Raw genomic sequence first — 21668 nt, forward strand, 5'->3', positions numbered from 1 at the left:
AATTTAAAATCTCGGGTTCAAGTAGTCAAAATTTAAAAACTGTTAATTTGTGAACTAGTTTAAAGCTCTTTCTAATCTTTTTCTTGAGAAATTAATAAAATTGATGCACTAATAGTCATGATATAGAAATTTATATTTTAGTCCCTGTAAGAGACAAAATAATTTGTCAATATTGGCAAGTAAATATCTTGAATTATCATAGTTAAAATTTAAAAATTGTTAATTTATGGACTAACCTAATGGCTTTTTTAGCTTTTTTTGAAAAAGTTGCTAAAATCGATGCACTAGACGTCAAAATAATAGAACACTTAATCCAGGAGTGCCTATACGAATCAAAGATCTTTGTCCAATAATCACAACTTAATATCTCGGGTTCAGGTAGTCGAAATTTAAAAATTGTTCATTTGTGAACTAGTCTAAAGACCATTTTAGTCTCTTTTGAAGAAATTGCTAGAATAGATGCACTGGAAGTCAATATATTAGAATTCTTATTCCAGGAGTGCCTGTAAGAAACACAAGAGTTTGTCTGTTACTAAAAAATTATTATCTTGAGTTCTCGTAACTAGAATTTGAAAATTGTTAATTTATGGACAAGTCTAAAACCTTTTTAAGTCTTTTTCAGAGAAATGACTAAAATCCATGCACTAATAGTCAAGATATAGGAATACATATTTTAGGAGTGCCTCTAAGAATCCCAAGAGTTTATCTGTTATTGACAAATAAATACCTTGGGTTCTGGTAGTCAAAATTTAAAAATCATTGATATATTGACTAGTCTTAAGACTATTTTAGTGTTTTATTAAAAAAAATTAGTAAGATCGATGCACTAGAAGTCCAGAAAATTAAATTTTTATTTCAGGAGTGCTTGTAAGGAACAAAATAATTTGTCTATTATTAGTGAGTGAATATCTTGACTTATTATAGTTAACATTAAAAAATCAATAATATATTAAATATATATATTGTGTTTATATGTACATATGAATATATATATTGTGTATTACATATTGTGGTATTTTTCGGAAAAATTACTAAAATCGATGCACTAGATGTCAAGATATTAAAGCTCTTATTCTAGGAGTGCCTGTAAGGAACACAAGATTTTGTCTGTTACTAAAAAATTTATATCATAAGTTCTCGTAATTAGAATTTAAAAATTGTTGAATTATGGATTAGTCTAAAGCCTTTTATAGTCTTTTTCAAAAAAATTACTAAAATCCATGCACTAATAGTCATAATATAGGAATACATACATTCTAACTAGACTACTTTTTATTCATAAATAAATAAATGTCAATCGTATTAAAATAAATTATGCATCAATTTTTTTAAATAACTTGATTGACGAGACCTAAAAGGACGAAACTTTCAGGATTGATAGTTGGAACCTTCGGCAGTTCCTCTGAAAAATTAAAGCTTTTTAAATAAATTGGTTATAAGAAAAATAAATAAATGACAACAAGGAGTTATAATTAAATTATGCGGCACTCAATCTTTAAATTCAAACAACTTTTGACTGATGAGAACTAAAAGGACGAAACTTTTAAAGTTAATAGTAGGAATCTTCGGCAACTCCTCCAAAAAATTTCAAATTTCTAACTATAGTACTTTTTAATTCATAAATAAAAAAATGTCAATCGTATTAAAATAAATTATGCACCAATTTTTTTAAATAACTTGATTGACAAGACCTAAAAGGACGAAACTTTTAGGATTGATAGTTGGAATCTTCGGCAGTTTCTCCAAAAAATTTCAACTTTGTAGCTATAGTATTTTCTAATTAAAAAATAAATAAATATCAATCGTATCTTATTAAATTATGCATTAATTTTTTTAAATAACTTGATTAATGATTTAGGTAGTCGCAATTTAAAAATTGTTAATTTGTGGACTAGCCTAAAGACCATTTTATTCTTTTTTTAAGAGGTGACCAAAATAGATGCACTAAACGTCAAGATATTGGAATTCTTATGCCAGGAGTGCCTACAAGAATCAAAAGTCCTTGTCCAATATTGACAATTTAATATCTCGGGTTCAAATACTCCAAATTCAGTAATTGTTAATTTGTGAACTAGTTTATAGACTATTTTATTGTTTTTTGAAGAAATTACTAGAATAGATGCATCATAAGTCAAGATATTAGAATTCTTATTCCAGGAGTGCCCAAGAAAGAAACACAAGACTTTGTCTGTTACTGAAAAATTAATATCCTAAGTTCTCTTAATTAGAATTTAAAAATTTTTGATTTATAGACTAGTCTAAAGCCTTTTTTTAGTCTTTTTCAAAGAAATAACTAAAATGGATGCACTAATAGTCATGATAAAGGAAAACATATTTCAGGAGCGCCTCTAAGAGACCCAAGACTTTGTTATTGACAAATAAATATCTAGGACCCAAAAGCGAAGCCTAAGAATAAGAATTCATCTAAATAATATTTTAACTATATGAACATCTTATTTTCAACCCCTACATTAATCAGAATTACTAGAACTAAATACACAAATCTATTTCCATAGCTCTGTGGACCCTAAGCTATGTTGGTATTATCTCCAAGGACAAATCCCAACTTAATAAGATACATTTTACGTTAAATCTATTAAGTAAAAATTTTTTTAATGATATGTTATAAAATATAATTTTTACAAAGTAGGGTTACTCTAACCGGCTTAGAAAATCCCTTTCCGATTAAGACTAACACGAGGTGGAATGAGAAAGTGCGGTGCGTTCATTAATTACACCGAGATTGGCTTTCCCGCAACACTTGACACGTTTTGGGCCTCCCTCTTAATTAAGCCGTACGCTACCGTAGCTGTACTTTGCCCACTTTCTCCAGCGCTTTTTATGTGGACTTTTCTAAAGGAGCCAATTTGCTACTCGAGACTTATACGAAATAGACGATAATTAATGTCGTTAATAACATAACTTTTATGTCTCGTCTTTAAGATTTTACTGTTGTATTGTATAAGGATTGTTTCTAGTTGTATTATTGTTTAGTAGTCTTTTATGTGAGCTTTTCATTTTTATTTTTTATATTTCTGTCGATATTCACATAAAAGTTTGTGTCTTAATTGCCTGTTGCAGTCGGCTTGGTCCAGGTTCTCCTATTTTCTTTTTATTTAATGCGAGAATTCAGATGCCTCTACTTCTTCAGTAGGTGCTACTACCTTTTTTTTCTTTGTGTTTTATTTAAGCATCCTCTAGTTTTTTATTTATTATTTTATGTATCATTTTATTGGGTCTTCTTTTTTTTCGTCTAGTCTATCCAGTGTGACAGGTAATTTTTTTTGGTATGTTCGTTAGCATTTCTACTTCTGTTCGTACAATGTTTTATTCGTCTTTTGAGCCCTAATGGTATGTTCTTGAATTATAGTAAATGACATAACGCGAAATTAGAGAATAATTGCTTAAATTTTGTATCAAATCACGCAAAAATATTCCTCATTACTATTCGCGGCCATACACTTCATTTAATTTTTTATACTCTATTTCAAAAAGCTAGAGAGTAATAAAATATTAGCATAATATTTAATTTACTAATTTGACAGGAAATGTAAATTTCATTGTGCTTACACCTTGACTTTTTTCACACTCGGTAATGTCGGGACTTAATTGTAGGAAAAAATGGGGGAACTGTCAATCCGCGTTAGGGTCTATCTGCACGTCAAACGCATTAGTATAAAGGGCAACTCACAATTGTTCTTGCGGTACGTATCATCTTTATTAAATAGTATTTTGCTACCTTTATACCCTAATTCTCCAACTATAGCTGAGTTAAGGCAATACAAAAACCATTTCTTCCGAGTTGGTTAAGGATTTAAATAATGTAAACTCATTTTCTGTAAACTAAGCCTACCTATCTGCTTGAAAATGTTCTTATTGATCTTTATAGGACAAATACTAAACAAGGCATTACGAATAATCTCCGTCTTGAGCATACTACTCCTGAAAAGGTCGAAAGAGTATTGTTCAATATTAAGAGCAGCGCATTTGAATGGGACCAAATTAATTCAACCTTCTTACAACTGTTTTGTCGAACTATGGACGAAAAATAGTGATTTTTCAAAAGAATTTTTTACTGGCAAATGTTTTTGGTGAAAAAGGATCTACACAACTTCGGGGAACAAGAAATATAAATAGTAAACAACATAAACGTAAACTTATTAAAATTACTGCCTGGAATAGGGCAAAAATAAGAGATTTCCGACCTGGAATACCTAAATAAGTTTTTTTCAGCAGTATATGATTGTCCTTAAACAAAATAGTGACAAATAGTCCAAAATATTAAGATAATTTTATAGTAATTAAAAGTTTTTACTAGAAACGTCTTGTGCGTTGACAGAGGTCTCACCATCAAGCAGTACGATTAAAATATTAATAGCTAACTACTTGTGTGTCCTTATAACATTAACATTATAGAAAATAAAGATATCTATATAACAACTTGAAATTCCAACCTTAAATTCTGTAAAAGAAAGCCAGTACACAAATTTATCGGATTGAATTCGATACAACTTTTCCCTGACACAAAACGAGAAAAAAGTGAAAATCCCAGAGTCTTCTTCCACTTGTTTATATAACGAATTCTGATTTAGAATTCCCAACATGTTTCAATAAAATTTTATTACTTTCTACCTTTTTGAAAAAGAGTATAAAAAATAGAATGAAGTATATGATATATGAAACATATAAAATTCATTCTGTGCGTGTCCAATTATTTACAACTTTCGAATTTAAATTTAGACAGACACCAGAAAATCTCCATTATCTTATCAAATTAACTCTTATTGTCTCCAAGAATTACAATTTCTGCAATTTAATTGAGACACTTTAAAAGTTTCTTAGTGCTGCCTCGAGTAATTTTGGCGCCCAACAGTGGGTTTTTTAAAATTATTTTTTTATTTTTTTTTGGGGGGGCTTTTGATGTCTTAACAGTATGGCGCAAAATTTTCAAAATTAATATAAAATGATCGTTTGAGTCTATGTTTGAAATATTCATAAAAAACTCATTTTAAGATACTTTTGGCGCTCAAAAAGTGGAAATGTTGACTAATTGAAGCATTTTTGGTTCCTTTTATATTTAAATTGTAAAAACTTAATAGTAGGTCATTAGGCTTATGTCACATAAACATGCTAATATTTTACTACTCTCTACCTTTTTGAAATAGAGTATAAAAAATCGAATGAAGTATATGGCCGGGCAAAATTGAGGTTGGATTTACCGTTGGCTAGGTATAAGTAAACTGAGTTTAAATTAAAAAAAAAAATGCAGATCAAGTAAAAGTTAATAGGAGACTAAAGAATTATTTTATGAAGAACTAAATTTATTTTTTTAAAAGTACAGAATTCAGAATTCATGGCTAATATATGGGGTTCGTCGTCATCAACATATTTCACCCTTCAATAAATATACTAAAAATTCATAAAACTATACAATAAATATAATAATAAGTCAATAATTATACTTTCCTCATCAGATCTTGGCCAATCTTTGTTCACCTTTACAATGGAACGTAAAAAAATCCTGCTTACTGAATAATTTGGTTTGATGCAATAAATTCGAGTAAAGCCTTATGTTTTTCTATCTTTCTTTCTTAAGTTAGTTTTTACTATTAATAGTTAATCATTATTCGCTACTATTTGGATTTTTTTTCTTTTTAGTTTAATCCAAAAATCTTATTTTGTCTTTCGGCAATTTTTTATTTCTTTTAAATTCATAAATTGTTGTAAGTTTTAGTATAGATTAGAATAATTCAGAAGAGGGAAGGGGCTGTGTTGCCTGAAGGACAATACAAATCAATCAAACCAGATGTATTCAGAGCAATTTTTATTTTAAAAGCTTAGCAGAGCGCTTTCGGCGTATGAGCCATCATCAGTGCTAACTGAAATGAGTTGGGTGTTAAATGCGTAAAAGACACTATAGTCAAAGGTGAACGAATGGAATGTACTCACTTGTCAGTTAAGCCCAGAAGTTTACCATGGTGGGAACACATTTGATATGATTAAAATGATACCTAACTTTTAGACACACTTAAGATTATACAGAACACTCAACAGGACGAACAGTATTTAAAAAGGGAAGAACGTTGGTCTCCTTTGTGTTTTGTTTACGTTTATTGTGGTTTCTTAGATGGCGGGAAATACTATGTCAAATTAGGTAAGCCCACAGTTAACTTTACTTTAAAATTAATATTTATATTATGCGAACCTATCGGAGTGGTAGTAGCGACAGATCGGTCTAGATGTGCGGTAGTGCGAATTGGTTATAAATTGGTGGCACAAATTAGACTACAACAGTGAATTTTTGTTCGGATAAAGAAGTTGTTATCCTTTAAGGATGTAAAAGTGTACTTTTAAATTAGAAAGTTGCCAATGCTTATGAAACATTTTAATTCTAGTCTTCTGTGTAATGGAACGTAAGGTCTGTTAAGGTTCACTTGTATATTTAAACAAGAGGAATTTTTTATGAGCTCGTTGGTGATATAAATCTCCTCAAGAAATTCTAGTCGGTTATAGTTTTTAGAGGTAACCTGTTGGAGAATTTTATAATTAGACTTTGGACTGAAAAAGAATTACAAATTTCTTATAAAACTAAAAACAACTTTGGTTCGATTTTGATCAATACCAAAGATAAACTTGATACATTATCAAAGAGTGATATTTACAGATTGCTGTGTGATTCTTGTGATTGCTCATATGTGGGACAAACTTGTAGACCCTTAAAATGACGCATAGCCGAACACTTAAGTAAACTCTCATCTGCATTTGGTGAACATATAAAATCTAATAACCATAATTTCAGTTCTTCCTGGCCATATACTTCATTCCATTTTTTATACTCTATTTCAAAAAGGTAGAGAGTAATAAAATATTAGCATAATATTTAATATACTAATTTGTAAACAGGAAATGTAAACTTAGTTGTGTTTCTTTTCTATATTAGGTTTTTGTGACAAAGTCTAATGTGCTACTGTTAAGTTTTTATGATTTTAAAGGGAACCGAAAATGCTTCGAATAAGGTTAACATTTCCACTTTTTGAGGTCCAAAAGTACCTTAGAATGAGTTTTTTTGTGAATATTTTAAACATAAACTCAAACGATTTTTTGTATTAGTTTTAAAAATTATACGCGGTAAAAAAAATTATTTTAAAAAACTCACTGTTGGGTGCCAAGATTACCCGAGGCATCACTAAGAAACTTTTAAAGTGTCTCAATTAAAATGCGGAAATTGTAAATCTTCAAAACATTGAGAGTTAATTAAAAAGATTTTCTTTTAAATTTATTCTTGTGGAGTAAACATGTGACACCAGGGAAATACAGTTATTTATTTTAGGAAAATACAGCAAACAGGATAATATATTTGAATTTCTAATGTTATAATATTAAAGACATTTAATTCTTCATAGAATAAGGATGTACTGCCCTGCTTAACGAAAACGCCGCATCTACGAAAATGGCGTTTCGGGAAAAACGACATTTTATAACGTATTATTAGAGTAGCAATACATGAACATTAAAATAACAATGAACTCACTCATCATCGGAATCACACATATCCACATTTTCGGAAACTGGTAGCTCTTTCCAAAACTGTAATCTGTTTGTGGGAATAATTGCAGAAAGGTTACTCAAAAGATTCTCCTTTCTCTCTTTGGAAATACCGCGCGGTGTTTGTATGGGTTTGGGAGGTGGGATTCCAGTTTTAGAAAATTTTGCTGTTAATACATTTAATGTAAAGAATTCAGAATCAACAGTATTTTTATACTCCAGGGTGTATTTACCCCTTTCAAATCTGACATGAACCATTGATTGCCAATATGGACGAGGAGATGTTTTACTCAGTTTGTACTGTGATGTATAATCACCCTATTGAAAAAAGTGTTGGGTATCCATAACAGCGGTGACTAGAGACTTCTCCGATCTGGCCTTTTGAGCACAATCCACAAAATCCTGGAAATCATACACCTTCCCTTTTTTCTTTAATGAATGCTCGACTTGGTGGTGGAATGAATCCGCGCTCATGAAAGTATGACCGGGTTCGAAGTATTTCACATCAATTTAAAGTGCTGAGATGTCAGATCAGAGTTTACCATATAGATAAAAAAACAAAACAGTCCCCAAGGAATCGATGATATGCACATGTATAATCAGATTTAGATCTCCCAGCGGTTGCTTTATGCCAGAGGACAGCACAGGCTTTATTTTGCTTATTTTTACCGACGGGAACAAAAGACTCATTGAAGACGATAATCCTTTGGGTGAAGATTACTTCTTTAAATATCTCTACCCTTGGCAGCATAAATCACCTATAAAATACAAATCTTATAAATTAATTTACAAACTAATTACTTAACCACTTTCTTGCCTTTTGAAGATCACCAGATGCTACCAAACTACTTGAATCGCCCTTTGAATCACCGTCTCTTGAAAGTTTTACCTTTTTGTTTATGGGAAGCCCATTTTTGACATCTAGCACATTCACCACTTATCCTTTCTTTATGCTCCACATGCCTACAGTGTAGTTCAAAAACTTCACAGGACCAACATTCCTCATGTCCTAGTTTTACAAAGCAGGGCAAATTTTAGAATATCTATAAAGTTTTATTGATAGAAGTTTTCAGATTTGCATCATTGCATAGGCCTTGCCAAACAAGATTCGCATAACTTAAGATTGATTCAATTATTGAAATTCAAGACATCAAATCCACAGCATGCTCATTCCTTTTCAAGTTTTGACACAGATACAGTTTTTGGTTTTACTACAAATTACGTATGAAGTACTAAAAATTCGTCTTTTAGTTGACCTGCATTTTTTTTTAATTTAAATTTAGTTTACTTTGACCTAGCCAACGGTAAATCCAACCGCATTTCTGCCTGGCCATATACTTCATTCTATTTTTTATACTCTATTTCAAAAAGGTGGAGAGTAAAAAAATATTAGTATAATATTTAATATTACAACAACAACTAAAGTCCAGATTTTTAAAATATTTTGTGCCTGAAAAAGATTTAGATTATAATGAATCTATAGTGAAATACTTTGGTAAGCACGGATGCAAGCAGTTTATACGTGGAAAACTCATTCGATTCGGTTTTAAAATGCGGTCCTTGAACACCAAATCGGGATATCTTCTCAATTTTGACATTTATCAAGGCAAAAATCTTAAGACTACTCAGCGCGATGAAAAGGACGAATACGACAGCTTCCACCAAAAAAAAAACAACTCCTTACAAACTATACACTGATAATTTATTATTAAGAACATATGCAAGAAAAAAATGTTTGATGTACGGCTACCTAAAGATATACCGTTATCTACAAAAGCGAATTTTCATAAAAACGCTAATCGTTATGATTCTGAATTAGTTCTTGATCGCAATAGTGGAGTTATGTTTATCCGTTGGTCGGATAACAATGTTGTGACAATGGCGTCCGTAAGTTTTGGAATGGAACCCATTATTCGCGTAAAGCGGTTTTCCAGAAAAGACAAAAAGAGTGTTCAGGTGCCCCGTCCATTCAAGGTTGCTAAATACAGCAAATCGATGGGTAGACAACAGACTTGATGCATCAGAATGTTTCCAGATACCGCATTGGCATAGGGTCTAAAAAATGGTGGTGGTCATGGATCACATGGAAAATGCTTGGTATCTATACAAGAAAACTGGAAAAAATTGTGTACAGCTCGATTTTCGCAGAGATATTGCTACGACCTATATTAGGAATTACTGTACCGAATCAAAGGGAGCCGGTCGACCCAAATCTAGTTTTTCAAGTGCAACATCACACAGAGTGCCTGATCAACTTGGATATGATCGTCTGGATCACTGGCTGGTTTATGTCCCTAACAATAAACGAAGACGCTGTGCATTTGAGGGATGCTCTTCAGGTGTGAGAACCATGTGCTCAAAATGTGAATTGGGTTTATGTATATATTGTAATATGAAATTCCATACAACGTAAGCTTTATGTTTTTCTTTTATTTTTAACAGAGTTTATAAACTTTTTCGTTCCAAATAAACACTTAAAGTCAATAAGAGGTAATTTTTTTGTACCCATATTGTCCTAGCGTTACATATATGTAACGCCCTATAAATAAAACATGTTTTTTAGTAGATCTGCATTTTTTTTCTAAATTTAAAATCAGTTCACTTATATCTAGCCAATGGTAAATCCAACCTCAATTCTGCCTGGCCATATACTTCGTTCTATTTTTTATACTCTATTTCAAAAAGGTAGAAAGTAATGAAATATTAGCGTAATATTTAATAAACTAACTTTTAAACAGGAAATATAAACTTCATGGTGCTTCTTTTTATATTCGGTTTATGTGACATAAGCCTAATGTCCTACTGTTAAGTTTGTACAATTTAAATATAAAAGGAACCGAAAATGCTTGAAATAAAGTCGACATTTCCATTTTAAGGTTCAAAAGTACCTTAGAATGAGTTTCTTGTGAATATTTTAAACATAGACTCAAACGATCATTTTGTATTAATTTTGAAAATTATACGTTGTACTGTTAAAAAATTATTTAAAAAAAACCCACTGTTGGGTGCCAAAATAATTCGAGGCATCACTAAGAAACTTTTAAAGTGTCTCAATTAAAATGCAGAAATTGTAAACCTTGGAGACATTAAGAGGTAATTTGATAAGATAAGGGAGATTTTCTGATGTCTGTCTAAATTTAAATATTGTTGGGTATTGTTTATTATTTTTTTATGTTAGCTTATCATATTTATTTTGTACATTTATATCGATATTCTGTCATAAAAGTTTGCATCTTAATTGCCTGTTCCAGTTCGCTTGGTCCAGGATCTCCTATTTTCTTTTTCGACTGTCCCTTTTTATTTAATGCGAGAATTCAGATGCCCCTACTTCTTCAGTAGGTGCTACTACCTTTTATTTCTTTGTGCTTTATTTTAGGATCCCCTAGTTTTTTAGTTATTATTTTATGTATCATTTTGTTTGGGTTTTCTTTTCTTTCTTCTAGTCTATCCAGTGTGACAGGTATTTTTTTTAAATATGTTCGGTAACATTTGAGTTAGCTTTTGAGCTTTAATGGTATGTTCTTGAATTAGAGTAAACGACCCAACGCGAAATTATAGAAATTTTGTATCAAATTGCATAAAAATATTCCTATTTATTATTTGCGGCCGTATACTTCATTTTATTTTTTATACTCTATTTCAAAAAGGTGGAGAGTAATAAAAAAGAGAGTAATAAGCAAATATATATAATATACTAATTTGTAAACAGAAAATGTAGACTTTTTTGTGCTTTTTTTATATTGGGTTTATGTAACATAAGCCTAATGTCCTACTGTTAAGTTTTTAAAATTTAAATATAAAAGGAGCCAAAAATACTTCGAATAAAGTCAACATTTCCACTTTTTGAGGTCCAAAAGTACCTTAGAATGAGTTTCTTATTTTAAACATAGACTCAAATGATCATTTTGTATTAATTTTGAAAATTATAGGTCGTACTGTTAAAAGAAATTAAAAAAAATATTTTAAAAAACCTATTGCTGGGTGCCAAAATTACCAGAGGCATCATTAAGAAACTTTTAAAGTGTCTCAATTAAAATGCAGAAAAACGACATTTTATGTTTTGCTTCTTGCCATTGACATTTATAAAACTTTTTAATTAATTCTTTTAAAAAAGTTTAAAATAGAAACAAAATATGTTACTTTTTGAGTAAAATATATTTTTTCGTTTTTAAAAATGTAAACATGTACTTACGGTATTTTAGTTTAAAATTTAAGTCACCTATATTAGCTTCATATGCCGTATATGCTGTTACGGCATTTTCTTTTATAATAATATGTTATTTATTAAACAAAATTATAAATGCCGTATTATATTAGGAAAGTAAGCATAAAGAAAAAAATACCTTGAAGAATCTGCATTTTTTTTTATTTAAATTTAGTTTACTTTGACCTAGCCAACGATAAATCCAACCGCATTTCTGCCTGGCCATATACTTCATTCTATTTTTTATACTCTATTTCAAAAAGGTAGAGAGTAATAAAATATTACCATAATATTTAGAATACCAATTTGACAGGAAATGTAAACTTAATTGTGCTTCTTTTTTATATTGGGTTTATGTAACATAAGCCTAATGTCCTACCGTTAAGTTTTTACAATTTAGCTATAAAAATACTTTGAATAAGGTCAACTTAATGCAACTTATTGTCGAAAACTACTGCCAAGTCTTAGAACATTAAAAGGGCCTTTCAATGTTCTAAGTGCCAAGTCTTTTATTTCTGTTTTACATTTTAAGGCATTAGTACCCATTTTATAATTGTAATTAATTGGCACTTTTTTTCTAGTAAAATTTACTGTAATACACTTTTTAACATTAAAAGATAATTTGTTTTGTTTCGTCCAAAGTATTACTTTATTCAGGTCATGCTGAAGGAGTTCGAAGTCCTTAATACTATTAACTATACGATGTTAATCTTAATCCTAACCCAACTATTTGACCATGTAATTTTACATTTTTTTTTGTTTTTTTTTTCTAATTAATTATAAATAAAAACATAATTTTTCAGTCATATTAAACTTTTACTTAATAATGCCATTTTTACATCATTCTACATCAACATCAGTCGTTATTTTTTTTCAGTGCCTTTTCAAACTATTTTCTTAACATATCCCTGTTTACATCATTTCTACTTGTCACTCAATATAAATAAATAACAAATACATCAACATAAATTAATTACTTAAAATCTAAATTCTAGTGGAATGGAAATAGACAGAATAGAAGAAGAAGAAGAAGAAGCAGATATAAATAACAATAATATAACAGACTCAGAACAAGAACTACCACATAGATACAATCAAGACATTCCAAGGGTCGAAACTCCTCTAACAGTTGAAACTAGAACAAGAAACTTAACTGAAATTAGACAGCAAATCAGCAGAAGCCTTAGCACTCGTGCAGCAAATATACGAGAATATGTCAGCGCTATAGCAAGCAACATCTCTTCGGAGTATTATGAAGATATCGTCAAGAGGGTGGCATACATGTGCTTTATTACTTTATTTGTTTTAATCGCTATTGGCTATGCTTACTCTCAACCTGGTACTGGGGTGAGATTAAAATGGCGACGATCTGTCCGAAAAATGGTAAGATTAAGAAGTGTTGCAATATGTTATTATAGATGTTAAGGGTATTTTAGGTATTAATATGGCTTTGAATGAATTTAAAAAGAGAAGATTTTTTTTGAAAATTGTATCTACTAATAGTGATAAAATATACTGAATCTTACCTGGAATTATTACCTTTAAAGCTTATTTCAATTTTAGTCATTAAGATATCACTAATAGCATAAGACGTTATGATAATAATTTTTATTTTTTAAATTATTTTTTTAGAAACGGTTTTCAAAAGGAATGCTCCCTGTCTTTCAAGAATCTACTGCTGGATTTTACCCAATTCTCAAAGATATCGTTAATGTGGCTCACGTTATTTTGAATCATATGTTTGATTAGAGGTTATGCAATAAATATATGTTTTTAAATTATTTTGTTGTAAATTTATTATACTTATAAAAGCTTCTTTCCAAAGAAAAGTGTTAGGTAGTTTTATACCCAGTTTTTACGCCAAAAGTATAGTTTGATTTATTTTTTGTTTATATATTTATGGAGTTTAAAAATAAGGTAAGGGTAGAGTTAATGAAAAGGTTAGTTTAGTTTTTTTTTTGTATTAAAAATGCTTATAGAGATTTCAATAAAATTTTTAAGTTTTAAATGATAAGTGGTCAGGAAACTTTTTTAGCTATAGCAAGTGATTTAACCTGTCCAGAGACGGATTTGCACCACATGTATGTTAATTTTTTTTATATAAAAAAAGTCAATTTTTTGATATTATTTTCTTTTTAAAAATGGACATTTTCGAAAGACAAATAAAAAATAGTGTACAACATGGGGTTTTATGTATATTTAAAATGATTTCATAGATAAATTATATAAAATTTTGCCATTTAAACATGTATATCAAGCGATAATAAATACGACATAGACGTACGGACTATTTAGTGCGGCATCTGCGACACATCAAAGATTCTAATAGATCTCTGAACTGGACTTTATGCATTTCATTTATGGATTCTGCAACTGAAACGCAGCGGCTCGTGTTATTGTAAACCTCCATCATCGTTCGAGATTTTGGTTTGAAAATTAGGCAAGATCGAGACCGGCCAGTAAGAAGAACCGATCTCAACTAAGTTCTCGACGAACCAGGAAACCTAGGAAACTATACCATTTGCAACCTGTACAAAATTTACTTCTGTAATTGGAAACTTAATTCAGTTGATGAAAATGAGCAATTTAAAAAAAAATCCGAGAGAAATTCGTGTTAGGTCTTTTCAGCATGAGTTTAGCATTAACAATTATGTTATTGGTCCATTCTTTCTCCCGCCACGCTTAGTGCTGAATTTGAATTTGAATTTGGATTTGTTGGATGAAGTACCTCTGGATACAAGAACAGATAGTTGTAGTAGGTAAGAGCATGGATGAATGAGAGTTATCCAGAGAAATGGATAGGACTTGAAAACAAATGATTAATTGGTTTAAAAGTTATTAAGAAAAAACACATTTTTTTTTCCTTTACCTTACCTTAACTTTGACACCCTCTAGATTTGCTTTAAAATAATTTAGAGCAAAATTTTCTTATAAAAGTCAATTTTTTTGAACTTTCTATTAACTATTAAAATAAATATTAATAAATATTTAATACAAAAACAGTGCTACAAAAAAAGTTCTTTAAAGAAGGGCTGTGTTGATGAAAAACCATGTTTTTGCAGAAAATATATATTCAATATTTAATTTAATGACACTGTTTATTTAAATTTATTATATTTTATCTATAAATATTTAGTATAAAAATAGCGTTGTTAAATTGGATATTATGGACGAAAAATAGTGATTTTTTAAAGGAATTTAATCAAATATTTGGGGTGTAATAATGGAGTTTAAAAACCCGGTTTTTTAACTCCATTAATATACCTAACTCTTTTCTTTGAAAAGAAGCTTTATTAAGAATAATAAATTTATAACACAATAATTTATATAAAAACATACATTTATAGTTTATCGCATAATCTGTAATGAAACATATGATTTAAAATAACGTGAGCCCCACTTTTTTATATAAAAGCCCGTTTTTTTATATAAAAAAAGCTAAGTCAATGTTTTTTTGCAAAAAAAAAATGTTTTCGAAATATTTTGTTCATTTTTAGTAAAGATATTTTTTGCATTTTTGCGCTAAAAAATAAAATCCTCACAAGGATCTTTCAAAACTTTTGTTACAACGACAAATTTAATATTGTTACATTAAAAAATTAATAATTTAACTAAACAATAAACAATTCAAACTAAATGCTCAAAGTACCCTCCGTGAACTTCCATAGATAATTAATTAGTAATTTCTATAAGATAATTAATTAGTAATATTTAATTTAATTACTAATAAATTTGTGAAAATAATAAAAGTAATTTTTGTTTTATTACTATCACTCGTTTTTCTCTTGTTCATGTTATGGCCTTGACATTATTTATAATTAGGAAATGTATTATTATTAATATTATTATTTATTTTATGAAAATAATAAAATAAATAATCCTGGTAGGCATTTTATTTTTTTGCACCAAAACGATGCGTCGGAGCGCAAAAATCTAAGGGCCGTGTTTTTACAAAAATAAACAAAATATTCGGAAATTTTTTTTGAAAAAAACAGTGGCGTACCTGTTTTATTATAAAAAAAATGGCGTATATGTGCTGCAAATCCGTCCCTGGAAAAGTCAAATTATTTAAAATTTATCATTTAAAACTTAAAAAATTCATTTAAATCGCTCAAAGTGTGATTTAAAAAGTAAATACCTACCAATTGGTTTTTTTTTTGAAAAATGTATCTACTTACAATGATGGAATGTTTTGAATATTACCAAATTTATAACCGATTATCTCAGGATATTCAAAAATGATTAACTATAAAAATATCGTTAATGGGGCTCACGTTATTTTAAATCATATGTTTCATTACAGATTATGCGATAAACTATAAATGTATGTTTTTATATAAATTATTGTGTTATAAATTTATTATTCTTATTAAAGCTTCTTTTTCAAAGAAAAGAGTTAGGTATATTAATGGAGTTAAAAAACCGGGTTTTTAAACTCCATTATTACACCCCAAATATTTGATTAAATTCCTTTAAAAAATCACTATTTTTCGTCCATAATATCCAATTTAACAACGCTATTTTTATACTAAATATTTATAGATAAAATATAATAAATTTAAATAAACAGTGTCATTAAATTAAATATTGAATATATATTTTCTGCAAAAACATTGTTTTTCATCTGTAGCACTGTTTTTGTATTAAATATTTATTAATATTTATTTTAATAGTTAATAGAAAGTTTAAAAAAATTTACTTTTATAAGAAAATTTTGCTCTAAATTATTTTAAAGCAAATCTAGAGGGTGTCAAAGTTAAGGTAAGGTAAAGGAAAAAAAAATTTGTTTTTTCTTAATAACTTTTAAACCAATTAATCATTTGTTTTCAAGTCCTATCCATTTCTCTGGATAACTCTCATTCATCCATGCTCTTACCTACTACAACTATCTGTTCTTGTATCCAGAGGTACTTCATCCAACAAATCCAAATTCAAATTCAAATTCAGCACTAAGCGTGGCGGGAGAAAGAATGGACCAATAACGTAATTGTTAATGCTAAACTCATGCTGAAAAGACCTAACACGAATTTCTCTCGGATTTTTTTTTAAATTGCTCATTTTCATCAACTGAATTAAGTTTCCAATTACAAAAGTAAATTTTGTACAGGTTGCAAATGGTATAGTTTCCTAGGTTTCCTGGTTCGTCGAGAACTTAGTCGAGATCGGTTCTTCTTACTGGCCGGTCTCGATCTTGCCTAATTTTCAAACCAAAATCTCGAACGATGATGGAGGTTTACAATAACACGAGCCGCTGCGTTTCAGTTGCAGAATCCATAAATGAAATGCATTAAGTCCAGTTCAGAGATCTATTAGAATCTTTGATGTGTCGCAGATGCCGCACTAAATAGTCCGTACGTCTATGTCGTATTTATTATCGCTTGATATACATGTTTAAATGGCAAAATTTTATATAATTTATCTATGAAATCATTTTAAATATACATAAAACCCCATGTTGTACACTATTTTTTATTTGTCTTTCGAAAATGTCCATTTTTAAAAAGAAAATAATATCAAAAAATTGACCGCGGACTAAAATCCAAGCATTTTACAAATCACTTTAAACACTCCCAGCACTCCCAGACTTGTCACCTCTTTTAGCTAGTCTATTAAACAAAGATAAAACACCTGCGTTCTGACGATTCCTACTTTAGGCTGTGCAAGTGATTGTGTATAACTGATTGTGAGGATTACGGGGCCGTACCCAGATAAATTTTTGGGCTGTTTTTGCATTATTTTCGTCGTGTTTTTAAAGAAATCTTTAAGGATGGGTCTATCGCCTTTAATAGTTGTAGAATTTAGAATTTGGCCTGTATTCGTCTAAATTTTTTGTGAGGAAGTGTATTTTTTTATTTGTTTGTGGATTTGTTTTGATATTATACTTAAAGACATTAAAGTGTTTCGACCCTGGGAAAATAGGCAGGAAAATTTGGTAAATGAAGAGGACAGTGTTTGTGCCGGCTTATGGAGACGGTGGGTGCACAAGAAAGAAAATAATATTTGTGGTGAAAAAAATCAGAGTGATCTGGACAGTGATTTAGACTCAGAGAGTTCTGATGGTTCATTTTCTAGTGCTGAGGAAGCAGAGGAAGAAGCCAGGAAAGTAAAAGCTACAGGGGAAAATCAAGGGATTTTAAAACGTAATTGTTTAAGTACATTATTTCTGCTACTCGTGTACACTTTTTAAATCTGTTTTTGTATCTATTTGCTTCAGTGCGACTGTGCGAGATGAAGTTGGAATCCATAGTGGCAACAAAGAAACTGGTTCCTTCCTTAATGGAAGAAATTTTAAACTGATAATGGATACTAAACTGTAATTTTCAGCCACTTCAGAAGGTACTCCTTCATTTACATATGCTTGCTTTAATTTACCTGCCAACTCTTTAATTTCCGAAGCGTAGGTTACTCCATCTTTATTGTTTTGTTTACAATTTGATAGTTTTGCTGCTAATAAACAAGTACTTTCTTTCTTTATTCCCGTCCTAGTATTATTTCGTCTAAAATCCCCTCATTAGTTATTAAATCTCTAGCTGTACCTGTCAGACGTGTTTTTACTAACGCTACCGCATTATCACGAAAGTCATTTGAGTTTTGTTACAATGATCTAAGGTTATCAGGTGAACCATCAAACGAGCTCTAAAAAGCTTGCTTGCAAAGTTTAAAAATTCAATTGGCGTTAAAGGCATTGTTTCCGTTTCAGTGTTTACCTCAAGATTTATTTTTTCTTTTTCGTCTGTATCGTTTGATTGTTCCTCCTCAACAAATTCCTCGACTACGACCGATGGATCTATATTTCCAGATATATTAACGGGTACTTTATAATTTACTTTTAACCGTAAACGCTCTATTACCTTATCCCTAACTTTATTAAATTGTTTTTTGCAAAGGCTCTGCTCTAAGAGATTGAAAGAGTCCCAATGGTTGGCAAGAAAAACCGCATGAATTCATTAAATATCTTAACTAACTGATCGCGAACATCATCATGTATAACTTTATTTTTAGGTGTCTCCTTTTTTAAAACTCGTTTCGCTTGATTTACGATATCCCCATATTGTCTTACTACAAATAAATCTACTATTTCATTAGATGTCTGCATCTATTTTATATACATGTTACAATATAAGGATATTTATATTAAATCGATGATTATCGCATCCTCCATCACACCTCCATTATCATTTCCATTTTCCATTTACGCCTTCTCACTATAGTTTTTACAGTATTTTTTTATATTAATGTCTTAACTAGCGGCTATATATTTTTGATTGTCTTTACATTGCCGGAATCACTGCGTTCGACACATATGTAGATACCTGTGCAGTCAAATGTCTTCGGGCTTGTTTTTTCATCCTCTTATGATAAGCTCTAAGTAACCTCATGACTAGGATAGCAAACAAACATGCAAGGATCAGGTACATAACTACTTTGACATCCTTAGTAATATTATACTCCGGTTCTTCCACAATAAAATTAGAATTTACAACACCATTTTCTTGTACTTTTTGCTTTGTTGATTGACCCATATTGCTGATAAACTGATCAGACTGTTTTAATTGTACCCATAATTTACCGACGCACACCCGATTTTACCACAGAAAAAAAGCAAGAGATTTAAGATTTTTAGTTTTTAGTATGAGCATTATTTTTTGTTAATTTTCATCTAATCTCGCCTATTATGCACAATAACTAAATATGAGGCAAACACAAATTAATAAATATTACATTCAGGACGTAAAGTGTGTGTATTTTTTTTTATAAGGAAAACTTGTGTCTTTTACACAAATAAGATAAAGACAGCTAAATGATTTTAAATGTAAAAGTTTATTTAAAAATATACTTCCACTTTTCTGACTACATAATAACTTTTTATCCAAAGATGTTAGTACTAAATATAGAGATGGGAGTTTTCGTAAGTATATTATTATCATAATATGTATTAATTAAAAAAAACAATAATAAAGGACATTGAATGTGGCAGCCAAAATCCTCGTTAATAATAACCACCAAAGGAAATATATAAAATTTAAAGACAAAACAAAATATTTTACCCTTTTGTGTCAAAAAGTAAATATTTAATGCCTTAATCCACAGAATAAATGGGCCTAAGTAATTCGTACCACCATTCTCTCATCACTTGTTATAAACACCCCTCTGATGGCGCTTAAAACTATACCTATTAAATTAAATTTTTTGGTTAAACTGATTTTACGTACTTAAATCTTATAGTTAAATTAAATATTAACTTGATGCTTGATAACTTCCTGAATTTCTAATTGAATAAAACTAAACCCAAAAATCTTAAGAATTAAAAATTTAAAAATTTTAAGGCCGGACCTGTGCATATTTTCACGCTTGAATTGGTGTGACTGAGGTCAGACGTCTAACAAAATAGTACGTGGGCGCATGTGGTCAAATTTTATGAATCAAATGCATACATCCTTAAAAAAATGCTTAAAACATCTATTTATTTAATGGAATGATTAAATATCGCTTAGAACATTGCTTTATGACTCTGTCCAAAAAAAAATTTGCGATTTAAACATGCATGTCCTGTGACAATATAAGCAACACACGGACTATTCGCGGCAGATCAAAGATTCTAATAGATCTCTGAACTGAACTATACCTGCATACTCAGCATTATTAAACCGTACCATTTCTTTTTTAGATCTCTTCATGTAAATACAAATTGGAAACTTTGAACTAAACTGGTACAATCAGAATGAAATTAACAAAAACTCTCAAAATAAATAATGACTTTAGATCACTTGACCGTCTCGGTCCTTTATCTCATTGAGAAGTCTAAGACTGTTCAATTTTATTAAATATTCCAAGCCCGTTCGTTTTTTTTCAGCTTTAAAGATTGTTTTCGAAGAGCAACTGTTTTTCCTTAAAAAAACAGAGAGTCTAAAAATTAAACTTTTGTCACAAAATATCTCGTCGCTTCACAGATTGGTGACAAAAGAACATCAAGTCCCCCTGTATGTTACGCCACTGCTATTTTTTTTAAAATTGGCTTTATATATATTTAGAAGGACAATCTGTTAACCTGTAAGCAAAATTTGAAAAAAAAAGATCATTTGGTTTAAAATTTATTAAGAAAAAACACAATTTTTTTTCCAGCTTTGACACCCTCTAGATTTTCTATAAAACATTCTTGAGCAAAATTTTCTTATAAAAATCTACTTTTCTTAAAGCGTATTAAAATTAATGACGTTTGAAACAAAACACCTTGTATATAACTATATCAAATTTAAATAAATAAACTGTGTTTTTATATTAGATATTAACGACAAAATCAGCTGTTATCCATGCGTATTATTTTGGAAAACAATTTATTACTGGTAATTTGTGGGGGGCGGGTGCAGGGGTGAGGGTAGGGTTACTGAAAAACGGGTTTTTTTTGCAAAAAATAATGGCCTTAGAGAAAAAACTTGATAATTTGCTATAAGGAAATTCAAAAAAATACTATTTAAAAAGATTGATTTGATAAAAACTATACAGAGCTTTGCATGCGGTAATAAGTGATTAGAAATATAGAATAATAATATAAATATATATTTAGATAAATAAATTGTGTTATTGGATTAGATATTAATGACGAAACCATCTTAAACCAGCAGAACAATCCATTGGAATATTATAGACTTTTGTTTTTAAATCAAACCAAAGTATAACCCAATTTTTTAAAAGATAAATACTTTATATGCACTTACTTTTTTCGTTTTCTCCCTTTAAACTGTGATTTTTACGAAGGTTAAGAGTTAAAAAGTAGCTTTAAGCTAATCTTTGGCAATATAGTATTCAGTAATAACTACATTTTAAAATCATAAATTAATTTTCATAAATAAAAATTCAGTGTAAAGAAAAGTCGTCAAACGAAAATAGTTTTTTATTTCCCGCTATATCTTGATTTATT

At 29.6% G+C, this 21668-nt stretch overlaps 1 protein-coding gene across 1 annotated transcript; it reads left to right on the forward strand.

The window, feature by feature from the left end:
- The first annotated feature begins 12711 nt into the window (after positions 1 to 12711).
- Positions 12712 to 13530, forward strand: LOC126747926 (uncharacterized). Its single transcript, XM_050456884.1, has 2 exons — positions 12712 to 13132; positions 13382 to 13530. The coding sequence occupies exons 1-2, from the start codon at positions 12749 to 12751 to the stop codon at positions 13496 to 13498; spliced, it is 501 nt and encodes a 166-aa protein (XP_050312841.1). The 5' UTR covers positions 12712 to 12748; the 3' UTR covers positions 13499 to 13530.
- Positions 13531 to 21668: the final 8138 nt, after the last annotated feature.

This window comes from Anthonomus grandis, chromosome 20 (assembly GCF_022605725.1).
Source record: "Anthonomus grandis grandis chromosome 20, icAntGran1.3, whole genome shotgun sequence".
NCBI lineage: Eukaryota > Metazoa > Arthropoda > Insecta > Coleoptera > Curculionidae > Anthonomus > Anthonomus grandis.

Excerpts from the sequence above, each read along its gene's own strand:
- LOC126747926 (XM_050456884.1), top strand. The coding sequence starts at position 12,749 with ATGGAAATAGACAGAATAGAAGAAGAAGAAGAAGAAGCAGATATAAAT. Across the intron at positions 13,133-13,381 it reads GACGATCTGTCCGAAAAATG|AAACGGTTTTCAAAAGGAAT; the intron begins GTAAGATTAAGA and ends TTATTTTTTTAG.